This window comes from Coenobita brevimanus, chromosome 13 (genome assembly GCF_032717465.1).
Source record: "Coenobita brevimanus isolate Jiangsu-jjx chromosome 13, ASM3271746v2, whole genome shotgun sequence".
Classification (NCBI taxonomy): domain Eukaryota; kingdom Metazoa; phylum Arthropoda; class Malacostraca; order Decapoda; family Coenobitidae; genus Coenobita; species Coenobita brevimanus.
The window spans coordinates 40,795,281-40,822,898 of record NC_136966.1 but is presented as its reverse complement, the minus strand read 5'-3'; the positions used below and the strand labels follow the sequence as shown (position 1 = coordinate 40,822,898).

Genomic DNA, 27,618 nt, shown 5'->3' with positions numbered 1-27,618 from the left:
GGACAGGAAAAGTTTGGAGCCAGCAGATCCAGTGTCTGGCCCTTGGCCTTTGATTGATACTGTTGCTGTGAGTGAGGCAATAGGCAAAATGAGGGTGGGGAAGGCAGCAGGTGTGTCTGGGTTGACTGCTGAAATGTTGAAGGCCTCAGGCGATATACGGGTGAGTTTAATCACTGACCTGATAAATAGGATTATTTATGAGTGTGTTGTCCCAGATGATTGGCTGAAGAGTGTAATTGTAAATGTGTATAAAGGGAAGGGTGATGCCCTGGAAAGAGGAAATTATAGAGGTATAAAGCTTTTAGATCAGATAATGAAGGTAATGGAGAGAGTTTTAGAAGGTATGATTAGAGAAAGAGTGAATATTGATGAGATGCAGTTTGGGTTTATGCCAGGTAGGGGGACCACTGATGCCATATTCATTGTTCGACAGCTTCAGGAAAAATATATTGGTAGGAGAAGGGATCTTTATTTTGTTTTTGTTGATTTGGAAAATGCCTTTGACAGAGTCCCTAGAGAGGTGTTGGAGTGGGCAATGAGAAAGCTTGGCTTGGAGGAGTGGCTGGTTAGGGTGGTTATGGCTATGTATGTGGGTGCTCACACCCAGGTAAGAGTGATTGGAGATTTGAGTGATGAGTTTTCCGTGAATGTTGGTGTGCATCAGGGGTCAGTCTTGAGTCCCATGTTGTTTATCATGGTACTTGAAGCCCTTTCACGTGACTTTAGAAACGGACTTCCGTGGGAGTTGTTGTATGCTGATGATTTGGTGTTGATTGCAGAGAACGAAAGGGAGGCGGAGGAAAAGTTTAGGAAGTGGAGAGATGGTATGGGGCTAAAGGGTTTAAGGGTAAATGCAGATAAAACAAAAGTGATGATATCTAGGGTTGGTGGCGGTACTGTCAAAGATGAGGGAGAGTGGCCATGTGCAGTTTACCACAAGGGCGTGGGAAGTAATTCCATCTTGTGCGGTGTGTGTGATAAATGGGTGCATAAGAGATGTATTGGTATCAGAGGTAGACTGCGAGATAATGCTGATTTGATGTGTACAGCGTGTCGGGGTGAGCAGGTGGAGATTGTCAGACGTGAAAGGATTGAACTTGCTGTTGAATCTCTTGAGTGTGTGGAAGAGTTTTATTACTCGTATTTGGGAGACATGTGTGCTGGAGGTGGGGCTGGAGCTAGCTCTGTGGCTAGGGTGAGAAGTTGTTAGAAGAAGTTCAGGGAGCTCATGCCTCTCCTGACATTGAGAGGACTCTCCCTATGTGCTATGGGGTCTTTATATGCAGCATGTGTTAGGAGTGTAATGCTGTATGGTAGTGAGACCTGGGCAGTGAAGGAGGAAGATATTTGCTGGCTCAGATGTACAGATATGACAATGATTAGTTGGATGTGCAGTGCGTCCCTGCATCCAAAGCCTGGAGGGGCTGGGTTTACGATGGATGAGTTGAGAGGTAGGATGGGACTGGAGTGTATTGGTGTTGTGATGAGGAGAGGTAGATTGAAATGGTTTGGACTGTGGAGAGGATGGGGGATGATAATTGGGTGAGGTAGGTGAGAAGTGTTAATATTGGGGGTGGGGTTATGAGGGGTAGACCGAGAAAGACATGGGACGAGGTCATTAAGTGTGACCTTAGTGTTAAGGGACTGAACAGGGAGACTGCAATGGATCGTGCAGCGTGGAGAGCCGCCATTAGGTGACCAAGGCCGACACATGCAAGCATGTTGGAGCCTTTAAAAATGAAAACGAATACCAATACACCAATCCTTGATGAGACAGCCCTAGCATGTATTCAATATGGATGGTGGGTGTTAGCGCCGAAGTGGTGATATGTGCAGGTGTAGGAGGACTACTGGGCCTTGGGATAGGTCACTGCCCTCAGGAAATAGGCCCTAAAGCCTTTGCCCAGAGTCAGACACGTAAAAAAAAAAAAAAACTAACAAGGGTTTCTCGATTTAACTCGACTTTTCACGTATGTTCACGTATGTGATGGTTTCAAATTAGCCGCACGCGCCTTGGACAGTCCCGAGCTGATAGACTGTGCATGGCAGTTTATGCATAAATACATTTTTTTTATTTGCATGTTGCTTAAACTAGTTTTATTCGAACTATAATACAGTAATCCCTCCACTATCCGACGTAATAGAGCCAAAGGCATGTCCGGAAAGTGGTCCTGTCCGGATAGTGGGCACCAGTCTCCTGGACTTGTACTTATGGACCCTAACTCAGAAAAACACCTATACAACTCCCTCTGGACATGCATAGCACCTATTTAAGACCCAAATCACACCAATAAGGGATATAAAAGACTGAAATAAATGCAAACGAATCATAAAATGAGGTTTTTGAGGTAGGTTCATACAATATTAAATATTAAACATTCTGGGTACTTACAAGTCCCTGGCTCCTGGACTGGTAGTTATGGACCCTAACCTAGCCTAACTCAGAAAAACACCTCCCTACTGCACATGCATAGCACCTAAGACACAACATATTCACACCAATAAGGGACATAAAAGAGTGAAATGAGGTGTTTGAGGTAAGTATAGTATGGAAAATACAGTACAGTACAGTATGAAACATTCTGCCTACTTACAGCAAGTCCATGGCCATCTCGATGAATAACCGCCTCCTCTTAGACTCTGACAGTAAGAAGGATTTCCTGAAGCACTTGCAGTACACTGTTCATGAAGTCTTGCACAGAACTTAGTCATTCGCACTCAGAAGTCCATTCTCTTCACACTGCGCACTCTTTGTCTTAATTATGCTCCATTGTAACTTAATAAGTGTTGCACTCTGCACTTTAAGTCTTTCCACTCAGAAAACCAATTTCAAAACAAATCACAAGTGTATTTACGTTAAATTTAGTCCAAAAATTTTGTCTTTTCACTAAAATCTTTACTTTCTTTACAATACTGTATGCATTGTTTTTCTTTCACTGCACAAAACTAAATTCCCGTGTGGTCTAGTGGAGAAGTTCTTGCCGTTTAATCACTGTCAGAGTCTAAGAGTATTGCTGGCAGGTGACCTAGAGGTGCGTCGCTGGGTCATGGTGATGGCGTACCCACTGCAGACGACTCAGAAGGAAGACGCAAACTCACGTCGAGCGGTGACTCCACCGTGGCTGATGTGCTGGGCTTTGGCTCAGAGCATGAGGGCCTGTCTTGGGGAGGCAACGGAGTGGAGCCAGGGCTGGGCACAGCGGGGGTCACGGGCCTGAAAAAGCTCTCAATCGTTGATTGACGCAAGAAACGACGATTCTGACGATTTATGATGCACTGCCTGAAAACACGCACTTCCTCCACACATCCCAAGGGCCCCATCTTCCTGTCGCAGTCTGTGTGTTCCAGGTAGTCCAGAACGAACTCTAGGTGTTCCCGGAGTGCGCTCAGCTTGGGGATGGCTGGAGTTGTGTCATGCTGAGAAGAATCCGCATCATCGTCGCCGTCCTCGTCGGAATCTTCAAGCTGTGTACTGACACCTGCAACTGAAGATGCGATCTCGATATCAGACAGGGTCTGATACCCAGGATCGCCCTCGTCGTCATCCAACCACTCACGCACTTCGTCCACATCAACATCGTCACCGTGCACACGTAGACGTGCATGTTGTATGCTTCCTCCATGGATTTTAGAGAAAGCATATGACAGGGTGGATAGACAAGGATTGTGGAAAGTATTTAGAATATATGGAGTAGATGGGAAGTTGTTGAATGCTGTGAAGAGTATGTATGAGGGTGCTAAGGCTGCAATACGTGTGGATAGTGAACTGAGTGAATTTTTCTATTTGATGGTTGGACATGTCATGTCTCCATGGTTGTTCAGTCTATATATGGATGGGGTAATAAAAGAGATACAGGGTAGGGCAGTGGATGTTGGAGTGGCCCTAATGAGAGAGGGCAGTGTTTGGAAACTCCCTGTACTGTTGTGTGCAGATGATACTATGTTGTTAAGTGAAGATGAAGGGGAGCTGTAAGGCTTGGTGGATGAGTTTGGGAGAGTGTGTAAGAAACAGAATCTAAAGGTGAATGTAGGGAAGTGTAAAGTTATGGTCTTCGAGAGAAATCAAGTTAGTGAATGTACAGTGAGGCTGGATGATAAGGAAATGGAAAATATGAGTGCATTTAAATACTTGGGGAGCGTGATAAGTAAGGATGGAAGTTTGGAGGATGAAGTGCTTGAAAGGGTACAAGGAAGAAAGGTTGCTGGTTCCTTGAAAGCAGTGGTAAGAAACAGGGAAGTGAGCATGGAAGTGAAAGAGTTACTGCATGACAGTATTGTGATACCAGCTCTAAAGTATAGAAGTGAGGCTTGGACGTTGTTGGAGGGACACAAGTCAAGAGTGAGAGCAGTGGATATGAGTTATTTGAGAGGAGCCTGTGGAGTTACATGGAGAGACAGACTGACAAATGAGGAAGTGAAGGAGCGTTGTGGTATGGATGTGGATGTGACGGAAAGCATTTGGAGAAACACACTGAGGTGGTTTGGCCATGTGGAGAGGATGGAGAGTGAGAGACTGACAAAGATAATGTATGTGAATGAGGTGGAGGAGGGGAGAGGGAGGGGGAGGCCAAGGATGAGAGGGAGGGATGGAGTGGAGAGGTTTATTAGAGAGGGGGGTGTGAGCTGGGAGCAGGTAATGATATGGCGGGGGACAGGGCAATATGGAGGTAATTTGTTTGTGGCCACTCCTTATGGGATTAAGGCATCTGGCAAATGATAGATAGGTTGCATGCTTCTTGGTCCCCTCCCTATCCTCACTGAACCCATGTTATGTGGACCGTGGTATACGATAAATCAGCATGTGATGAGTTTTCATTTGATATAACCACACTGCATACCAAGGTGTGACTGTACAGCTTCCTCCTCTTTCCTGTATATTTTTCCTGATGCTGTTGGATAATGATACTGCGTAAGTGGCCCCTTTTCCTGTCATTACCCCAAAGTGCATCTCATGAGCATTCACTCTTACTCGCATCATACCTTCCAGGACTCTCTCTGTTACCTTCATTATCTTGTCCAAAAGTTCTATGCCTCTGTAAAATCCTCATTCCAGGGCATCGCACTTCCCTTTATACACATTTACAATCACACACTTCAGCTGGTTGTTGGGAAGAACTCACTTATATACACTAGTAATCGAATAATGTATCATATATCGCATAATTTCATTTATTCTGCATGTTCAGTAAAAGATTTAATGAAAGGATACAGTATTGCTGGTATGTACCGGTTAATTAGATCTTAGAATTAGATACCTGGTTCCAAGAATATTTTTAAAAAGATGCACTGGGGCTGAGACTGGAAGTGGCCGGCATATGAAGATGCTCCAGACCACTGTGGCATGCCTGTTGTCTTATGATCTGAGGAAGATATGTAACTTCTTTCAGCCCTTTTGATAGCCCAGTGTGATGAGACTAGAGTGTTATTTGACTAGGAACCAAAGGAACCTCATTTCTGAGGCTATTAGCTAAAACTTCCTGCAGTCATGACTCACTGCACCATTCAAGTTGTAGGAGTAGCTCAGTTCTGTCAGGTGAAAACAAACTGAACTGTCCATATCCATGCATGTGGTAGATTCAGAAGAGACCTCCCAGTAACCCTAACCCCCATTTTTCATTTTTTAAAAAATTATTATTATTTTTTTATTTTTTTTCTATTTTTTAGGGAACAAATACAGTATACAGAACTATTGAATGAAAAGAGCAGTGCATGATTAGATTTTCCTTATTACAGTATATGGATTTGACCTTGTTGGTAAAGTTTTGTAGTTTATGGATGTGAAATAATCTTTGAAAAATACATTATGCCAGTTTATATGTTTTGAGGTTAGCATAAATTTTTCATGGATTTGGAGAAAGCATATGACAGGGTGGATAGACAAGGATTGTGGAAAGTGTTAAGAATATATGGAGTAGATGGGAAGTTGTTGAATGCTGTGAAGAGTATGTACAATGGTGCGAAGGCTGCAGTGCGTGTGGATAGTGAACTAAGTGAATTTTTCTCTTTGAAAGTTGGTTTGAAACAGGGATGTGTCATGTCTCCATGGTTGTTCAATCTGTACATGGATGGAGTAATAAAAGAGGTACAAGGTAAGGTAGTGGATGTTGGAGTGGCCCTGGTGAGAGAGGATAGTGTTTGGAAACTCCCTGTACTGTTGTTTGCGGATGATACTGTGTTGTTGAGTGAAGACGAAGGGGAGCTGCAAGGCTTGGTGGATGAGTTTGGGAGAGTGTGTAAGAAACGGAATCTAAAGGTGAATGTAGGGAAGAGTAAAGTGATGGTCTTTGAGAGAGGTGAAGTTAGTGAATGTACAGCGAGGTTGGATGGTGAGGAATTGGAAAATGTGAGTACGTTTAAGTACTTGGGTAGTGTGATGAGTAAGGATGGAGGTTTGGAGGGTGAAGTGCTTGAAAGGGTACAGCAGGGAAGAAAGGTTGCTGGTTCTTTGAAAGCAGTGATAAGAAACAGGGAAGTGAGCATGGAAGTGAAAAAGTTACTACATGACAGTATTGTGATACCAACTCTAACGTATGGAAGTGAAGCTTGGACATTGTTGGAAGGACATAAGTCAAGAGTGAGAGCAGTGGAAATGAGTTATTTAAGAGGAGCCTGTGGAGTCACATGGAGAGACAGGCTGACGAATGAAGATATAAAGGAGCGTTGTGGTGTGGATGTGGATGTGATAGGAAGCGTTATGAGGAACACACTGAGGTGGTTTGGCCATGTGGAGAGGATGGAGGGTGAAAGACTGACGAAGAGAGTGTATGTGAGTGAGGTGGAGGGGGGAAGAGGGAGGGGGAGGCCGAGGATGAGATGGAGGGATGGGGTGGAGAGGTATATGAGAGAGGGGGGTGTGAGTTGGGAGCAGGGCAGTGAAATGGCAGGGGACAGGGCGACTTGGAGGCGATTTGTTTGTGGCCACCCCAAACGGGATTGAGGCGTCTGGCAATAGATAGATAGATAGATAAATTTTAAATGCATGCTTGCCATTTGCTGTCAGCTTGTAGTAAGGGGGGAAAAGTTCTGGATCCTTCTTTTAAAACTTTTGCTTGACTAGACAGATCAGGGTAGACCAACAACAGCAAAAAAACATTTAATCATACAACATATTTTATATTTTGTTGCTGTCTCCGAAAGAGTATTATCACTTCAGAATAAGACTTGTTGATTTGGGCGGATTAGATATAGCCTTCACTAACCACTTTAGTGCAGATCATCTCCCGTGATCTACATAAAATTATCTTTTGGTAGCATAAATAAAACAAAAAGAAGTCATTGGATTGAAAGGATTAACAGTTGCAGAATAAATAAAATCATATGTTGGTAGCAAGAATCAGAGAATGAGTATGTCACTGCTCTGAAGAGGTTAACATTTGCTGGACGAAAAAGTAGGAATATAGTACATCACTAGATTAAAGAGCCTAACAGTTGATCATTGAAAGAAATTGTCTGTCAGTAGCATGAATAAGATGAAAACTATTTGACCAGATCCAGGGAGTTAACAAATGATAGATCTGCCTCTGCCTTCAGGTGGGTGCACGAGGCAAACAATGAACTGGAGGCGCGGGTGTCACTGTTGGATGATGACCTGGACGACCTTGAGAGTGAAAGTGACGATGAGGAACTGCTTCCACCACCCCGGCCCAGATCACACCCCCCAGAGCCATCACGCAATGCTGCCAGGTACAGTCACAGATGCGGGAAGTCCTATTACAAGTAACGTAAAGGCAGGGGCTTACACCATGACGTCCTTAGCCACCGTGCTCATCTCCGTAGCTTAGTCCCTGAGCCTGTGGCAAAATATTCAATCAGTATCCCTGTATACAATGTTGGTGCATTTGTATTGAAAACTGGATCTATCATTATCTTCAGCTGTATGTAACAACATCTCCTTTACAGTATTACAGTATTCACAGTATCTGCTCAAATTTATTATGCCACAATCATGGTTTTGATGTTTGAGGTATGAAAACTCAACAGTAATTTTTTTTCCCCATGAGGAGAGAATCACAGAACAGAAAGTTATTAAGTTAATTTCATCATACAGGTGAGTCCAGCCTGAGCAAGGTTGGGTGTCGAAACTACTGGGACACATTTCCATTTTAACGGCAACCCTGGAAACTAAACTTTTTATTTTTATTTTTATTTTAGTAAATACATTCTTTAACAAAAAAATCTTTCAGCAGACTTTTTCAGAATTAGAGGCTTCACCAAACCCTGTTTCAGAGGTCTGCCACCAGGTGGTCTAGCGTTGCCCAGCCTCAATTAAATATTTTTGCGGGATTTTAAAGAGCTGTGAAACTGTATCTGAGTTAATAATAATGTTGCTATTTATAGGAATATTTTTTCCTATTCAATCAAGAGCATAAATATACCTGTAAAGAAAGAGTATCTAGGTTTTCAGAGAATCTTACCCTGGGGACTAAAAGTGTGTGTTGTCTATTTTCATGTATTTGACTAAATTGTGTGGAATCAGTAAAGCAAATTGCTTTCAGGACTTCTCATGTTTGTGTTTTAGCATGCTTTAAGGAAGTAAGCTCTTTCACTGAAAATTATGTACGTAACGAATGCTTAGTTAGTGAATCAGCCATAATAAACAAAACAAAACGGCAGCGCAGTACAACATTTTAACCACAGCCGAATGCTGGGAGGAGTTGGGTGTAGTACACTTACTAAAGTGTGCAATGGAGTCAGGGAAACATTGAAAAGAATGGACCTTTCCAGAATTACGGGAGTATGTCAAAGAAAGAGGTGTACCATATTCTGGGTACGACAAGGAAAAGCCCAAACAGATGGTGAACAAGGGCAGGCACCCGAGAGCAGGCACATCAGGCAGGGCAGCATATCGAAAGATGCTGCCATATCTTTTTTTTTTTTTTTTTTTTTTTTTTTTTTTTTTTTGCGAGGAAGAAGGAACCAAAGGCCATGAGCCCGCAGTAACAGTTCCCTCCAAGAGAAAAACAAAATACAAGAGAGAGACAAATTCAAGATCCATTCATTTCGAGATGCCTGGAGACACTGCGTTTGAAAGACTGGAGATCATAGGCAGCAGGAAGTACAGACAGAGGGAGACAGTTCCAGAGTTGACCTGTTCCATAAATGAAGGACCGAAAGTAACGGTTAACTCTTGCAGTAGAGAGTTGGACAGAAAATGGATGAGAGTTTGCTGCTAGATGGGTGCTATGCGCCCGTCGTAGAGGTGGAGGAATGCATGCAGACAGTTCAGAGGAGCAGTGACCATTAAAGTAGTGATAGAAAAGAGATAAAGATGCAACAGTGCAGCGAAGAGACAGAGGTTGAAGGGAGTCAGTAAGAGGAGGAGAGTCAATGAGACAAAAACCCTTTGACTCGACCCTATTGAGAAGGGCTGTATGTGGGGAGCCTCCCCACACATGGGAGTTGTACCCCACACAGAGGCGGATAAAACCCCTGTATAGAGTCAACAATTATGCAGGGGTAAAGAAAGAACAGAGTCGGCTTAGCACACCAAGTCTCTTGGAATTGATTTTACAAGAGATGTAATATGATCTTTCCAAGACAAGTCCCGAGTAAATGAAACCCCAAGCATGTTCAAGGATGATGCAGGATTAAGCTAAATATTATTAAACATTAGTGGGTATACCTGTGGAAGATTTTGATGGGTTGATAGATGTAAGAACTGAGTCTTAGATGCATTAAAAACAACAAGATTATTTTTACCCCAGTCAGAGATACGAGCCAAGTCAGACATTAGGCGTGCCATTGCCTCATCCCTTGTTTGTTGAAGTAACTGCTGAGGTAGGCGTTGCGGGAACCGAATGGAAAGGTGAAGGATGGAGTCATCAGCGGATGAGTGGATAGGGTTAGATTTACAGCTTAGAAGGTCATTGATGAATAAAAGGAAGAGAGTTGGTGATAGGACAGAGCCCTGAGGAACACCACTGTTGATAGATCTAGAAGAACGATGGCCGTCTACAACAGCGGCTATAGAACGACCAGAAAGGAAGCTAGCGATGAAGGCACAGATAGAAGGATAGAAACCGTAAGAGGGCAAGATTGGAAATTAAAGATTTATGCCAGACTTGATCGAAAGCCTTTGAGATGTCAAGTGCAATGGCAAAGCTTTCGCCAAAGTCCCTAAAGGAGGATGACCAGGAGTCTGAAAGGTAGGTGAGAAGATCACCAGTGGAGCGTCCTTGACGGAACCCATACTGACGATCAGAAAGAAGGTTGTGATAGGAAAGATCCCTTAAAATTTTTCTATTGAGAATTGACTCGAAAACTTTTGAAATACAGGACTTTAAAGCAATTGGACAATAGTTGGAGGGTTGGGAGTGGTCACCCTTCTTTGGGACTGGCTGAATGAGAGCAAACTTCCAGCAAGAAGGAAAGGTACAAGTTGACAGACAAAGGCGAAAGAATTTGCCTAGGCAGGGTGTAAGCACAGAAGCACAGTTCTTGAGAAGAACAGGAGAGACTCCATCAGACCCATATGCCTTGTTAGTATTGAGGCCAGTGATGGCAGAAAATACATCAGCTGAAGAAATTTTAATGTCAGCCATGAGGAAGTCAGAGGTGGGAAGTGATGGAGGAATAGCACCGGAATCGTCTAAGGTAGAATTGGAGGAGAAAGTCTGTGCGAAGAGATTTGCCTTATCAGTAGAAGGAATAGCTATAGAACCATCAGAGTAGAAAAGAGGAGGGAAGGATGATGAGGTAAAGTTGTTAGAAAGGTTTTTGACAAGGTGCCAGAAGGAGCGGGAAGAATTCAAGTTGGAGAGTTGAGAGTATTTAGTACGGATGAAATTATTTTTAGCAGAGCGAAGAACAGACTTAGCACGATTCCGGGCAGAAATGTAAAGATGATGTGATTCAGGGGTGGGTTGGCTCCGGTACCTTTTGTAGGCCCTCTCCATGTTGCGGACAGCATTAGAACAAGCATGATTAAACCAAGGCTTTCTTGCATTAGTCAAAGGATATGAGAAAGGAATGTATGCTTCCATGCCTGAGAGAATAACCTCCGTAATGCACAAGGCTCACTCAGATGGCTCCCGGCCATGGAAGCAATAATCATTCCAGGGAAAATCAAAGAAGTACTGCCTGAGGGCCTCCCAGTCCGCAGCTCCAAAATGCCACAGATGACGTTTCCCTGGAGGGTCCACAGGCCGTACCAGAGTGATAGGACAGGTTAAGGTGATAAGGTTGTGATCGGAGGAGCCCAACGGAGAGAAAAGATTAACAGTGTAAGCAGAAGGATTAGTTGTAAGGAAGAGGTCAAGTATGTTGGAGCTCTCTCCAAGGCGGTCTGGGATATGGGTAGGGTGCTGTACAAGCTGCTCTAGGTCATTAAGGATAGAAAAGATGTAGGCTTGTTCACCAGGTGGATCAGTGAAAGGAGAGGAGAGCCAAAGGTGGTGGTGAACATTGAAATCTCCTAGAATAGAGATTTCAGAGAAAGGAGAAATGGATAGAATGTGTTCCATTGTAGAAGTAAGATAATCGAAGATTTTTTGATAGTAGAATTAGGGGATAAGTAAACAGCACAGATATATTTAGTCAGAGAATGACAGGAAAGCTGAAGCCAGAGTGTAGAGAATTCAGAAGAATCGTGTTCAGGAACACGAGAGCAAGATAAGTCATTGCGTATATATACACAACAGCCACCTTTGGCTTTGAAATGAGTATAGAGAAAGTAGGAGGATACAGGCAAGGGTTTGCTGTCAGTTGCCTCAGACAGCTGAGTCTCAGTTAGAAAAAGAAGGTGAGGTTTAGAGGAGTAGAGGTGGTGCTCAACAGAGCGAAAGTTAGAGGAAAGGCCGCGAATGTTGCAGAAATGAAGAAGGAGTCAGACAGTGGTTCCAAGGACCTCGAGTCGTCACTGGGACAGGGGCTGAAGATGGGGGCATTTATGGTCCCCCCCCTGGGGACTCCGAGGCTGGGTGATGAGACGCCATGATTTTTTTTTTTTTTTTTTTTTTTTTTTTTTTTTTTTTTTTTTTAAAGGAAGTGTAGTGTGTACAGTGCATGTAGTTTGGTGTAGATAGTTTGAGAAATTTGTGTTGGAGAGCATGCTGGCCTACTGTCTGTGTAACTGAGACACTGAAAAAGTTCAGCAAAGGGGGATGGTCAGGAACTAGTCCTGAGGGCTGATGAAACAGTATCTCCAGCACTCCCTGTCATCAGCTTTCCATCCACCTTGGGAGTACTGCCCTGCTCGACTGGTGCTACAGTCTACTCCTCTGCGGCTTCCTATCAGTTTTCTTTTGAGGATACTAATGAATGACATATTTTAATCACTGTTACCTTGCTTTCTGGATGGTTCTAATAAAATTGCCTGGGTTTTGTGTCTGTTATGCTTGCAGAGATGAGTAAACTAACGACAGCTGAGTTTACAATATGACATACTGTATTATATACAGTAATCCCTCCACTATCGGACGTAATAGAGCCATAGGCATGTCTGGAAAGTGGTCCTGTCCGGATAGTGGGCACCAGCCTCCTGGACTTGTACTTATGGACCCTAACTCAGAAAAACACCTATACAGCTCCCTCTGGACATGCATGTCACCTATTTAAGACCCAGATCACACCAATAAGGGACATAAAAGACTGAAATAAATGCAAAAGAAGCATAAAATGAGGTTTTTGAGGTATGTTCATACAATATTAAACATTCTGGGTACTTACAAGTCCCTGGCTCCTGGACTGGTAGTTATGGACCCTAACCTAGCCTAACTCAGAAAAACACCTCCCTACTGCACATGCATAGCACCTAAGACACAACATATTCACACCAATAAGGGACATAAAAGAGTGAAATGAGGTGTTTGAGGTAAGTATAGTATGGAAAATACAGTATAGTACAGTATGAAACATTCTGCCTACTTACAGCAAGTCCATGGCCATCTCGATGAATAACCGCCTCCTTTCAGACTCTGACAGTAAGAAGGATTTCCTGAAGCACTTGCAGTACACTGTTCATGAAGTCTTGCACAGAACTTAGTCATTCGCACTCAGAAGTCCATTCTCTTCACACTGCGCACTCTTTGTCCTAATTATGCCCCATTGTAACTTAATAAGTGTTGCACTCTGCACTTTAAGTCTTTCCACTCAGAAAACCAATTTCAAAACAAATCACAAGTGTATTTACGTTAAATTTAGTCCAAAAATTTTGTCTTTTCACTAAAATCTTTACTTTCTTTACAATACTGTCTGCACTGTTTTTCTTTCACTGCACAACACTAAATTCCCGTGTGGTCTAGTGGAGAAGTTCTTGCCGTTTAATCACTGTCATAGTCTGAGAGCATCACTGGCAGGTGACCTAGGGGTGCGTCGCTGGGTCATGGTGATGGCGTACCCACTGCAGATGACTCAGAAGATAGAGGCAAACTCACGTTGAGCGGTGACTCCACCGTGGCTGATGTGCTGGGCTGTGGCTCGGAGCATGAGGGCCTGTCTTGGGGAGGCAACAGAGTGGAGCCAAGGCTGGGCACAGCGGGGGTCACGTGCCTGAAAAAGCTGTCAATCGTTAATTGATGCAAGGAACGACGATTCTGACTATTTATGATGCGCTGCCTGAAAGCACGCACTTCCTCCACAAGTTCCAAGGACCCCATCTCCCTGTCGCAGTCCGGGTGTTCCAGGTAGTCCAGAACGAACTCTAGGTGTTCCCGGAGTGCACTCAGCTTGGGGATGGCTGGAGTAGTGTCATGCTGAGAGGAGTCTGCATCATCGTCGCCGTCCTTGTCGGAATCTTCAAGCTGTGTACTGACACCTGCAACTGAAGATGCAATCTCGATATCAGACAGGGTCTGATACCCAGGATCGCCCTCGTCGTCATCCAACCACTCACGCACTTCGTCCACATCAACATCATCGCCGTGGGCACGTAGACGTGCATGGAAGTCATCCACGTCGAAACCTAGGAAATTGTACTCTGCATTCATTCCGAGAAGCAGACGAGACCAACCATTTTCTAGAGTCTTGACAGGGATTTCCTTCCATGCACTGGCCCAGTTGTAAATGGCAGACTTGATGTTGTAGCGGCGAAGGTTTTCCAAAGTCCACTGGCCTCGCGTGTCCCGTCCCTCCCTGCGCTCGTCCTCGTCCTCGAGAACAACCATCACCTCGTCCAGGAACTTCCGTCGGTATAGGCGCTTCGTTGCCACGATCATTCCTTGGTCCATTGGTTGGATGAGAGCAGTAGTATTAGGTGGCAGAAACATGCACCTAATGCGGCCATTCTCATCCACCAAGTCCTTGTCGCACAGGTGGGCAGGTGCATTGTCGAGGAGAAGGAGGGCCTTTACCTGGTTGCGTGGGATTCCCAGTTTCTCCGTCTGGTAATGTATGACCTCCTTGACGAAATGGCGGTGGAACCAGTCTTTGAAGATCTGGGCTGTGAACCATGCCTTCAAAGAATGGTACCAGACAACAGGAAGGACATCCATCACCCCACGAAGACACCGAGGCTGCTTTGCACGGCCAACAATAACGGGATTAAGCCAGTGCATGCTGTTAGCATTAGCACAACACAAAGCAGATAGCTGTTGCTTGGAGAGCTTGCAGCCAGGTACACTCTTCTCCGTCTCCTCGGCTAGAGTGTTCATTGGCAAAGAGCGATAGAATAAACCAGTTTCGTCAGCATTGTAGACTTGACCGAGAGTGAGGCCCTTCCTGTCGATCAAGCCCTTCACCTTGTGCCGAAACTCCTCTATTCTATCCTCGTTAGCGTCCAAAGCTTCGCCATGAGACTTACAGTTGGTAAGGCCATGCAGTAACTTAAACGCAAAGAGCCAACCCTCGGATGCCTTGAAGTCTAGGGCGTCGTGAAGCCTTGCGAACTTCTCAGCAGCAGCCTTCAGCTCCGTACCACATACCATCACACCAGCAGCATGTTGCTGTCGATACCAAATCAATGTGGAGTGGTCGACTTCAGCAAACTTGGGAGTAAACATCATCTTCCTCTCCATGTTGCGTTTGCTTTTCGATGAGAAGTCAGCCATGTACTGCATGAGTTTGTCTTGGGATCTCTTAATATCAAAGAAAGTAGATTGGGCCAGGTTAAACTCACGGAGGATGCGTGAAGAAGACCATTCTGCATCTACTTTCTCCAATATCTCCCGCTTCTTCTCCAGAGTCAGTACCACTCTCTTCCTCTTCTCAGGCAGCGGGGCCATCATCACACACATGAAGGAGAGGCACGAGAGCAGCAGGAGTGCCTGCAGCAGGTAAGGCACCACCACAAAAGCGAGCACGTGGGCAGCCATGACGACGAGCGTTCACTCGCGACAAGAGACAGGCGGAAAGTGGGGAGGATGCAGGGGCGCTCTAGTGGACGTCGGAGGAATGATGCGCCACAACAAAGCTGTCCCGCGCCCCGCGCACGAAGTTCAAATTACGGGCGGGAAAACATCTTCCCCCCCCCCCTAAATTTTTTGCAGTTTTCAGACCATTTGGGGAATATTGGATCCTGGGACGATTATGTCCGGTTAGTGAGGATGTCCGGAAAGTAGAGGGATTACTGTATAACCAAAAAGCTCCCATATTGTAATTTCTTTGTAGCATATCATGCCAAGTGAGTGATTTGATGAGTAAAATATGTTTGGGGGTGTTTTACTTTGTGTCAGAATGAGAAAGGAATTAAGCACTGCCTACTTTTTCATTGACTACCCCGCATCAGAGGTGGGTGACGAGAGCGGACCTAGTGGCAGATTTCTGAAACAGGATTTAGTGAAGTGTCTAATTATATTGTAAAATGAGTACTATATTTATGGAAGTCTGGAATTTGGATTTTAGGGATTACTCTGCAATACTGTATTGATAACTTTTAAGGGGAAATGTAGAGAACATGTTTATAGACATGCCACCTTTTGTTGTAGGACAGCAAGGGTGATAAATGTAAGGAGACAGGTGCTTGTACCATAAAACAGTAAAGGGGGCAGATGGGTCTGACATTGAGAGCAGAGGAGTAGAGTAAAGCTAACAGGAAGTCTTTAAGCTAGCTTGTCTTTACAGTAACTTTGGGAAGGAAGAGAGTGTGAGACAGTGTCAGCAAGCTCAGCTGTGGCTAAGACAAGAGGGACACACACACACACACACACACACACAAATACAGAGAGAGGGGGGGGGAGGAAGGAGGGAGGGAGGTCATGAGTCCTGTCACTGGCAACATCATATTAAATTCATCTGTAATTATTCTTGCTGGCTGCAGCGGATCAAGGCAGTATTCTCGAAGGTGGAAGAACTGGTGATAGGGAGGGTTAGAGCTCTCGTTTCACTAGCCTTCAGGACTAGCTGCAGACCATCCTCCTTTACTGACCTTTTTCAGAGTCTCACTAATATGGAGAGCAGGCAAGCATACTCTCCCCAACACATTTTTGTACCAGTATCTGTCTCCTGTACTCTACACAACACTACATGTTCTTTACACATCACACATCATGTCCTACTGCGATGCTGGTTGGTGCTAGGAGAATTTGGCACCAATGTGTGGCTGGAAAATTTTGCATCTGCTACCTAGTGGCAGACATGAGGGGAGGCATGAAGCCGGTTTTGTCAACATGGCTTCGGGCTGGGATGGAGCCGGGGCTTGGATCTGTTCCAGGGGGTACAGGACTTTGTGGTTAGTGCCCCAAGGACACTGGCACAACCCCTGGTTATGGCTGGTGGGCATTGGGTTCCAGTTCCCTTGTTTGGGCTCAGGGCTGTGCAGACAGGGCAGGTGGTCAGTCTTTACCCTTTATTTTAATTAAGAGGCTGCTAGAGATTGAGTCGCATAGAAAACCACCTTTGGGTGATGAAGGCTGACACATGCATGCCTGTTGGAGCCTTAAGAATGAAAGGACAAAAGGAAAGAAAGATCATATAGCTATTCAAAACAGTCCAGTAGTTAGTAATTGTGTACTCTACTGCACGAAAGTTATACAGTACTGTATATGGACTGTCCACTAATGACATCACTCATTTATCAGCCTCAGCATTTAGTGGGAAGTAAGGTTGGGATGATGGTGATGGTGATGATCATGATGGTGGTGGTGCTGGTGGTGTGGTGGTGGTGATGATGATGATGATGATGTACTTCTGTCCACTCCATCAGAGACGACCGTCATGGGCGAGGTCACTCGCCTTCCCGTCGTTCCCCACAGAGAGATTCCAGGATTGATAGAGAAAGAGAAAAAAGGTAGGGGATTTTTTTTCTTTCCCGTTTCCTTATTTTGGTAGGAATATAGCAGTGTGAAAAGGAACTTTCATGTTTGCTGTAGAACCATGTCATGACAAAATGCTATATTATGCTGGCTACATCCTGCAGATTTTATTATGGTTTGAATGTATCTTTCAAATTCAGACTAACTATGCAAACTTGTTCAGAATGAGGATAATTTCTTCCATCTTATTTAGGTTGCAGCCAGATGATGATTATCTTGTTTAGTGGGACCTACCAGAATGGTGTTCTATTCACTATCACTTAAATTTCATACCTGTATTTGTTTCAGATGATTGCTCAGTGTTATTCTCCAGCCCCACAACACTAAAAGTTGCTTCTCAGATATTGTATTTAGACAACATTTTAATTCTGAGAACAGCACTTACTTCTGTGCTGTTCCCTCTGTACAGTAGGATATGGACTTTAACAATGAAAAAATCCCAATTGCCATTAAAAGGTGTCTGGGTATATATGAAATTGTGTAATTATGTAAGGGGCAATGAGTGGAACAAGTGAAGTTTGACTAGGAGCTCAGAACATCATGCTCTTATTTACATGGACTTGATACCAATGTTGTCAGTGTTTTCACATCACTGCAAAGAATGATAAAGTCATGAATATCCAGATCTTGATGAAGAGGCATATCAGTAGATATCAGTGGATTGTGTTTGATTGTGGAGCCATTGGCAGATAGGTCATAATTTTCCTGTTATTATACATTCCTAGCATCAGTTGAATGTGCAGAATAAATCCTTTTAATTTCATCCTTTTGTTAGAATAAATATAATTAACAGCAGTAGCTAGCTTCATGTATCATTGCCACCCAGCCAGACTTAAGTCATTCCATTTCTGCAGACACCACAGCCGGAGTCGGTCCAGGGAGAGAGACAGAGGGATGGAGAGAGAGCGAGGGATGGACCGCAGCCGAGGCATGGATAGGGACCGTGGAATGGACTATGGCAGAGGGATGGACAGGGACAGGGGGTTGGACTATGGACGTGGGATGGAGAGAGAGAGAGTCATGGAGTATGGCCGAGGAATGGACAGGGACAGGGGAATGGATCACAACAGGGGGCTGGACAGAGAGAGGGGCATGGAGCGAGGGATGGAGAGGGAACGAGGGATGGAACGTGAGAGGAAGAGACATCGCAGTCGGTCTAGGGAGCGACGCCATCGATCTCGTTCACCAGGTCATACTTCTGGCCCTTTATTGTTCAGTAATTCATTATTATACATAGTGAAGAGGGTATACAGTGAGTTGTTCTTCTCTGTCTGTGTATCTACCTTTCTGTTATCCAGTCTTTTGTTGCCCCGTCAGGGACAAAAGGGTCCAGGACTAGGCTACGTAGTTGAGATATTAAAGGTACATGACTAGTTTCCTCCCTTTAGTGGCATGATGTGAGCAGTAATGCCAGCCACCCCTCAGATGCAGACCCTTATGGAACACAGAGTTGGAGCTCTTTAATGCAGAAAACCACCAAAATTGAGCTGGGGCTCTTTAACGCAGAAAACCACCAAAATCCTTGTTTTAAGGTACCTATTATATATATGGTATATATTATATATATATATATATATATATATATATATATATATATATATATATATATATATAAAATATATATATATATATATATATATATATATATATATATATATATATATATATATTGTTACGGAACAGTAAAAGATAATGTACACTTTAAGTGAGAATACTAAAAATCACTACTGTCCCGTAAAGTTCCAGGTTCAAAACAAAAGAGTTAGGTAAAATTACAAGTTAAAGTTTAATGCTCAAACTAACAACAAAACATTCAGGACTCATAAGGATAATGTAATGGCAAAAAACAGGTTAAATATATGGTTAACTGCAATAGCCTCTATTAACACGAAATTAGCAAGAGTAAATTTATCTAAGTCAGCCCTGATAAAATGATAATACCGGATAATACTCAGTGAATGCAAGATATATTATTACAGATACGAAATATTATTAATAAGGGCTGACACCCAAAACACATGAATCACAAAAACCATACTAGGCCTAAGAATTAACACCTTAACGCTACACAGTACAAGAAAAAATGCAATAACACTTATACTCAAATTACACACAGCTGCTAGATGGTTGGAGACTTCCTGAGCACTCACAATAATAACAACTGTACAGGGGAGGACAGAGATGTGAGCAAAATGAGGAGTAGATCTAAGTGGCAATAATGCAGAGACTGAGCTCATTATATAGGGGCCAGCAGAGCTTGATACAACTTGTAAGAAGGACGCGCAAATGAAGCCATGGGGACAAAGAGTTGACAATCCTACTCTGAACAACAGAAAGAACGACTTACTCTACTATAAGGGAGGAGGGGGGGGAGTGAGGTAGAACACGCTCGTGATCAAACATGCAGCATACTGTACGTTAGAATTACACAAAGGATGATGAAATCATAGGCTATGTAACAATATATATACTATATATATATATATATATATATATATATATATATATATATATATATGTATACTGTGTATATATATATATATATATATAGTAAACCCTCAATATAACGAACTAATTGGGGGGAGGGGTGGGTCTCTATATCCAAAAGTTCGCTATATACGAGGGGTTGGTATTTCCGAAGGGTTACCGAACTCAGTTCACTATATAAGGGGAGTTGTTTGGTCCTACGTGCTCAAACGTAACCTAAACTATATGAAGTTTACATGGAGAATTCAATGATTCATGAAGTTGTACATGTAAATACAATAATTTTTTTTTTTTTTTTTTTAATGATAGAACAGAGGAAGGAAAAAAAAAAATGAATAAAAAAAAACAAATCCATGCACCAGATTACTGGTGTCCTTTGTTCATAAAATACCTGTAACAGTTAGACCTGAACAGCAGTAGGTTGAAGTTTGGAGGGAAACAACTCTGGGGAAGCACGTTCCAGAGAGATGCAGTTCGGGGAATGAAAGTATTCTGATAGGCAGGAGTTCTACACTATGGCTGAGTGACATTCCAGTCATGAGTGCTGCCAGCTGCCCGTGTAGCATGAGGGAAGGCATGGAGAGGTGGCATCATGGACGCAACTTCGTCTGAGCATTTGCTATAGAAATATCTGTAAAATAACACAAGGGAGGCAACATTCCTTCTTACTTGTAGGGGAGGTAGTTTATTAGTAATAGCAGGGTTATTAATAATTCTAACAGCCTTGTTCTGAATTTTGTCTACTTGTTTTAATGCAACCTCTCCACATCCACTCCACAAGGGTGAGCAGTATTCAAGCTGAGAGTGCACATGACTTATAAATTATAACTAACTGCTCATCAGTGAAGAAGTTATGGACTCTGTACAATAATCCAAGTTTCTTTGAGGCGGTTTTAACAAGTGATCTAACATGAGAGGTCCAGCTTAGGGCATTATTAAGCGAGACACCGAGAATTTCAATACTTTTGGAAATGGGAATATTTGTAGCATTGAAGGTAATTTACGATTCTGGCAATACCTTTCTATTAGTAAATTGTATATATTTAGCTTTACTAGCATTAAATAAGACGAGGTTATTTTGTCCCCATTCACTGATCGTGGATAAGTCTTGATTTAAAGAGATGGCTGTACTGAGTTGAGAGTGAGATATTGGACTTTGCAAATGGATGTCTAAGTGTGAATGAACTATGAAGTGTTGAGTCATCTGCATATGAATGGATGGGATTGTGCGTGACAGATAAGAGATCATTGATATGAACGAGGAACAGGGTTGGTGCCAGAACTGATCCCTGCGGCAATCCAGCGTTAACTGAGTGGAAAGTCGAAAATACATCATCTACTTTTACTCTTATTATTCTGTTGCTGAGAAATGAGGAAATCAAAGGAACAAAAGAGTTTTGTCCATAGCAAGGGAGTTTGGACAACAGGGAATGGTGCCACACTCTGTCGAAAGCTGTAGAAATATCCAGGGCTACTGCATGAGTTTCATCATGTAGGTCAACTGATTGATGGATGGTATGAGTCGGGAGATTGAGTATGTCAATGGTGGATCTTTCTTAGTGAAAAACCATATTGTCTCACTAATTAAGTTGTTGGATTCAAGATGTTTAACTATGTGCTTATTAATTACAGTTTCAAAAACCTTACCAAGAGAAGATGTGACAGCAATTGGTCTGTAATCAGAGGGGTCAGAGGAACTTCCATTCTTTGGAATTGGGTGGATATTGGCTTTTCTTCTTGAATTAGGGAATGAAGAAGTATGTATGCATAGTCTGAATAATTTTGCAAGAACAGAGGCAAGTTCTGGGGAACACTCTTTCAAAACAATTGGCGGAATCCATCTGGACCTGAATCTTTGTTGGTAGGTAAATTGTCTAGGATGGATTTCACGTACCTTGTCTGTATTTTAAGTGGAACAGTGTCGGGAGAGCCAAGTTCTAGTGCTGGGAGATTCTGGCTGGCATCCTCTAAAGTTGAATTTCTGGCAAATGTGCTGGCAAAGATATCTACTTTCCCACACGGGTCATTTGTAATGTTACCATCTGGAGATTTTAGTGGGGGAATGGATGATGATTTGTTAAAGTTATTATTGAAAGAATTGAGAGTTGACCAGAATATTCTATTGTCATTAGGGTTGTTAAGTAGTTTTGATGCTGTATGAAGTTGTACATATAAAAACAATACCCATAATAAGAATACAGTATAATGCGGTACTGTTACAGTACACTTACTATGCAAGGAAGGGGTACTGTTGAAGTACACTTACTTTGCCAGGAAGGGATGCTGTTGAAGTACACTTACTCTACTGGAAGGGATGCTCGTCACAGTGGGCTGATTCTCGAACTTACCCCTCATTTAGCGAGCTTTGCAAAATCCCAGGGGGAAGTTCGGTTGCTATTTGGCTGTTCGTTATATCCGAAATTCGCAATACTGGGGTTCATTATTTCGAGGGTTTACCATATATCATCAAAATCATCCGGACTTCCTTTCCCACCATAGGGTAGGGTGAAGAGTAGCACGTCCAGATATCCTGAGTTTGTCCAATCCAATGGCCATGCTTCCATTCACTCATCATTCAAGTCCCCGGAATCATGGCTTTATTTGGTATACCCAAAACATTCGCCACATTCTGAAGCTTCACATAGAGTCAATCCAGACAGTTCACATTAACCCCTTCACCGTGGGGCGTCACTTTCATGACGCTTGGGAGCAAGGGAGCATACCGCGGGGCATCGCTTTTGTGATTCTGTGTTATTTTGAATTCACCCGGGCTTCCAAGTGGTGGCTTGTATCATCTATCATTAACTGCCAATGTCCAACACTAGTCAGCACTCCTAATCTCATCTGTACTCCCATCCATTGTTGACAGTTTAGCCATTTCTCCCCATTCTTGACTCCCTTCCCTACCCCCCCTCCATTACCCTATCCTCTCGCCTGCCCTGCCATGCTATGCTAAGTAAATCTTCCCTGGAATTTTTCACTGATTTCATCCATTGAAATAAGCCCTATGCCCTATTCTTATACCAAATAATATATGCAAGAAAGAAATAAGGTAAGTGAGAGTGCCATACACCTGGAATTGGCTAATTATCACCTGACAACACCTCACCTGCACTCGTTCGCTAATTTTCGCTGTTTATTTCCCCTTGAAATATGTCGTATAATCTATTTTCATAATAAATATACATATAAGGAGGGAAGGGAGAAGCCTAAGCGATATTTACATTCACCTGGAACTACCTAATTTATAATGTATTGTCTAGATTTCCTGCCAATCATTTCACTGCTATATATTAGCTGCTATCAAGAGGCTAACATTGGCAGTAATGCATTTCCCTACGTAGGCCACCACCCTGGCCCACCCTTATCAGTTCACTCTCATCTTCCAGTGTGGAGGTACGTCTGTTTGCTCTTGCTAACTTCAGGGATTTTTCACCCCCTTGCAAATGGCCCTGTGACCTTTACCCCCTACTAAACCTCGTGTGGAAAGAGGTAAAGGGCTGACAATTGATAAAAGAGTGACTACGATCTTTCTGTTGAGTAAAACAGTGCAAGTGGAATTATAAATAATGTGTAAATAATGTGTAAACAGCAAGTGAAAGTAATGAATGTAAATATACGTGAACAGTGGAAAATAGTTTTATAAGTTACTTCAAGTGACATTGCATAACACAGTGTAAATAAAATAGAAATGTAAATAACGTAAATAAAATAGAGAACGTAAATAGAAATGTAAATGAGTAGTATTATAAGAATACGAGTATATACCCTAGGAGTAATGAAAGTGAAAGTTTCACTCTAGCATGTCTGAATACTATGAGTTATGAGAGTGAAGGTGAAAGTGACATTCCCTCTCAATGCTAGCATACAGGACAAGAAAGTGAATGCTACGTATTTTTCTGAAAGAAATTGAATCCCTACAGTGACAATAAACTAATAGTAGTGAAGGAAACTTATGGATAAAGACTGTAGGTATATATAAGTGTTATATAGTAATAGAAATATAAAGTGTGAGGGGTTTTATGAATAATAAATGACAGAATACCAACAGCGAACTAGCGCAAGTGGGAAGGTCATACGCGCTCGTAATTTTCATTGCTTTCACAGTGGTTTTTATTTGGAGTATGGATCCCAAACTACTTGATAATCATAGAGTAGTGTTTATAGTGTTAATATCTGGCTGTGGTAATCATATTACAGGTTGTCGGGAAGTGTAAAGTGGAGACTTCGTTACCCAACTTCAGAGGTCTCCACAAGTCCTACGGTAACTGACGAAGGCTCAACAAACATCCCAGGAGAAAGCTGAAGGTATGTGCCATATGCATATTTAATTTTAATATTCTAGGACTAATAACTGATTTTTGGCAAATATTTTTTGAGAGTCTGTCGGAGCCAGAATAACCCCGCTGGAGACGCAAAACATTGGAAAACATGCCCTTGGTGTAAGGGTTAAAAAGGGGTTCCAAATCCCTGATAATGCACTTCTTTTCACAACATTCATCCAGCCAGCTCGAACTCTTGTCAATCCCCTAGCTTCACTGGCTTCCATACTTTTCTGCCTCACACACTCATCCACCATATCCTTCCACCTTCTCCTTGGCCTGCCTTGCCTCCTTCCTCCTTCAGATTTGCTCAGATATACTTTTTCACCACTCTAGTGTTATCCATTTTTTCCACATGACCATACCATCTCAGTACACTCTCTTCAGTTCTGGTGTCAACAGACTTCCTCACTCCACATCTTTCACAAATCATTATTATTTCGTATCCTATCTACCCTCTATACTCCACATCCATTCCTCAGCAGTCCCATCTCCACTGCCCTCATTCTTGACTTTTCGTTTTCATGTCACACCATAGTCTCACATGCATGTTAAATTGGCACTAACACTCCTTCTTGTAAGCCTTGTGCAGCTGCAACACTCAAGCCTCTATTTCTTATCAGGGCCTTCATAGCTCCAGCTACAGTAAAAGTCCAGTTATTTGGCAGCTGATTTTTCGGCAGTTTTGAGAAATAGTCCCATTTATGAAAGTCTGATTGTTCGGCAGATGTTCGGAATCATCTTGGCAGTCCAGGAAGTATTATCTGTGACCTGTACCCGTAGTTTCATTATACTTGTATATATATGTTCACTAGAGTCTATATTTTTCAGATTCATGTATAGTGCTGTATTGATTAAAATATTGTACAGTATCATACAGTAGAGTAACCACTCCCCCAAATTAGTGAGGGTTACGTTCCAAGCCCCTTCACTAATTCTTGACGCCTTCCTGAAAGTGACATTTACCGGTAATTGCGTAGCCTATGAATCACTGATACTGTAATGCATTACCCATAAATAAATGTTGCTTGTTAAATCTGTTTCCCTATTGTTTTTAGTGGTGGAAGGAACTGTCCTAAGTGTTTAACTAAACCTGACCTAACCAAGTTTAACTGTACCTAATAATTTAACCAAACCTTGCCTAACCTAATGTTGGAAAAATACATAAAATAAACTGGAGGAATATGAATTGAGAAGGTCTTTCTATCTATCTATCTATAGCCCGACGCCCTAATCCCGCAAAGGGTGGCCTCAGACAAAACGCCTCCAAGTCGCTCTGTCACCCACCATTTGACTACCCTCCCCCCAACTCACCCCCCCCTCCCTCATATACCTCTCAACTCCATCCCTCCACCTCATCCTCAGTCTACCTCTCCCTCTCCCTCCCTCCACCTCACCTACATACACCCTCTTAGTCAGTCTTTCATTCTCCTTTCTCTTCACATGTCCAAACCACCTCAGTGTATTTCTCCTAATCTTCTCAGCCACATCCACATCCACCCCACAACATTCCTTCACTTCTTCATTCGTCAACCTGTCCCTCCACGTCACTCCACATGCTCCTCTCAAGTAACTCATTTCCACTGCTCTCACTCTTGACTTGTTCCCCTCTTGCAAGGTCCACGCCTCGCTTCCATACGTCAGGTTAGGGATCACAATACTACTTCCTAGCTTCCATACTCACCTCCTATTTCTCATCACTGCTTTCAGTGTACCAACAACCTTCCTTCCCTGCTGTACCCTTTCATGCACTTCATCCCCCAAAGTTCCATCCTTACTCATCACACTACCCAAGTACTTGAATGCACTCACATTCTCCATATCCTTACCATCCAACCTCACTGCACACTCTGTGACTTCATTCCTCTCAAACACCATAACTTTACTTTTGTTTACATTAACTTCCAGATTCCTCCTCCTACACACTGTCCCAAATTCATTCACCAAACCTTCCAACTCCCATTCATCTTCACTCAACAATACTGTATCATCAGCAAACAGCAACACCGGAATCTTCCAAATCTCACCCTCATTCATTAGAGCCACCCCCACATCCACTGCCCTACCCTGCACCTCCTTTACAACCCCATCCATGTATATATTAAACAGCCATGGAGACATCACACAACCCTGTTTCAGTCCCACATTGAGATCAAAGAACTCACTCAGCTCACCATCCACTCGCACCACAGCCCTAGCTCCCTCGTACATACTCTTCACAGCACTCAACAATTTCCCCTCCACTCCATATATTCTTAATACCTTCCACATACCTTGCCTATCTATTCTGTCATAAGCTTTCTTCAAGTCCATGAAGGTAGCATACACTTTCCTTCCCTTCTCTAGATACTTCTTCGCTAAGCATCTTAGAACAAATATCTGATCTACACACCCTTTTCCCTTCCTAAATCCGCCTTGTTCCTCTCCAACTAGCTCCTCTGTCATATGCCTAACCCTGTCAGTGAGTATTCTACCATATATTTTACTAGTCACACTAAGAAGGCAAATACCCCTATGGTTACCACATACTTCTCTCTCCCCTTTTCCTTTGTATAAAGGAACAATTATACCTGATTTCCAATCCTCTGGAACCCTTCCCTCTTCCCAAGCCAATCTACACAACTTCCATATCCACTCCACAACAGTCTCACTCCCATACCTAAGCATTCCACCACACACTCCATCAATTCCTGGGGCCTTTCCCAACTTAATCTTCTTCATCGCTTCCACTACTTCCGCTCTACTGATCTCTTCCTCCCTCCTCTCATCTCTTCTTCTCCCAGCCATTCCCCAACCACTTATACTCACACTGCTCTCACTCTCTACATTCGACAAATCCTCAAAGTGCTCCTTCCATCTCCTCAATTTCTCTCTCTTCTCCACCAACAATCTATTATTCCTATCTTTCACTCCCCTATTTCCCCTTTCACACTGCCTTACTTTCTTTACCTCCTTCCAAAACAGTTTCTTACTCTCCCTCCATTTCTGATGAAAGTTAAATGTACATTTAGAGCTCAATCTTTTGTTTGTTTTTGTGTTTGTATGTGAGAGAGAGAGTATTGATACAAACAGTAATGTATTCCAATCAACATTTAATAGCCCCCGGCATTAAACAACCATTTACAGTACCAGTGTCAGTGACACTGAGTTAGTGTGAGCTATAAAAAACTGTGAACAATTATGGGAGGGGAACGATGGTCACTGGTATGTTTACACGACTCTATGCTGCCATTCCAAGCAGCCAGGTGGTTGCTTAAGCTCAGATGTTTTCGCCCATATGGTAAATGTGCTGTAACATTATCAATTCTTCCGTGAATCATAGCGAATCATGACATGCGTTTAGAAAGCTAAATAACACATTGCTGGATGGTAGAAATTTAATCCATCTTTGAGTACATTGAGTAAGTTTCTTCCATTCTTCTGAAATCTATTTATTTTTCTTAAAGAGACGATTATCCTGATATACAATACCCCGCCTAACTGTGGGGTTTTACCTAAGCAATTACATTGTTAAACTGGGGTATGTATATATATATATATATATATACAGTAATCCCTCCACTATCCGATGTAATAGAGCCAAAGGCATGTCCAGAAAGTGGTCCCGTCCAGAAAGTGGGCCT

General features: G+C 42.9%; 1 protein-coding gene across 1 annotated transcript in view; it reads left to right on the top strand.

Annotated features, from left to right (window-relative positions):
- The window catches only part of Prp38 (pre-mRNA processing factor 38), a 93,573-nt gene that overhangs the window by 27,661 nt on the left and 38,294 nt on the right, over nucleotides 1-27,618 (top strand). The window contains exons 4-6 of the mRNA XM_080283749.1: nucleotides 7,531-7,683; nucleotides 17,078-17,161; nucleotides 18,041-18,375. Of these exons, the coding sequence (XP_080139875.1) occupies nucleotides 7,531-7,683; nucleotides 17,078-17,161; nucleotides 18,041-18,375 (572 nt within the window). The remainder of the gene's footprint in view (nucleotides 1-7,530; nucleotides 7,684-17,077; nucleotides 17,162-18,040; nucleotides 18,376-27,618) is intronic.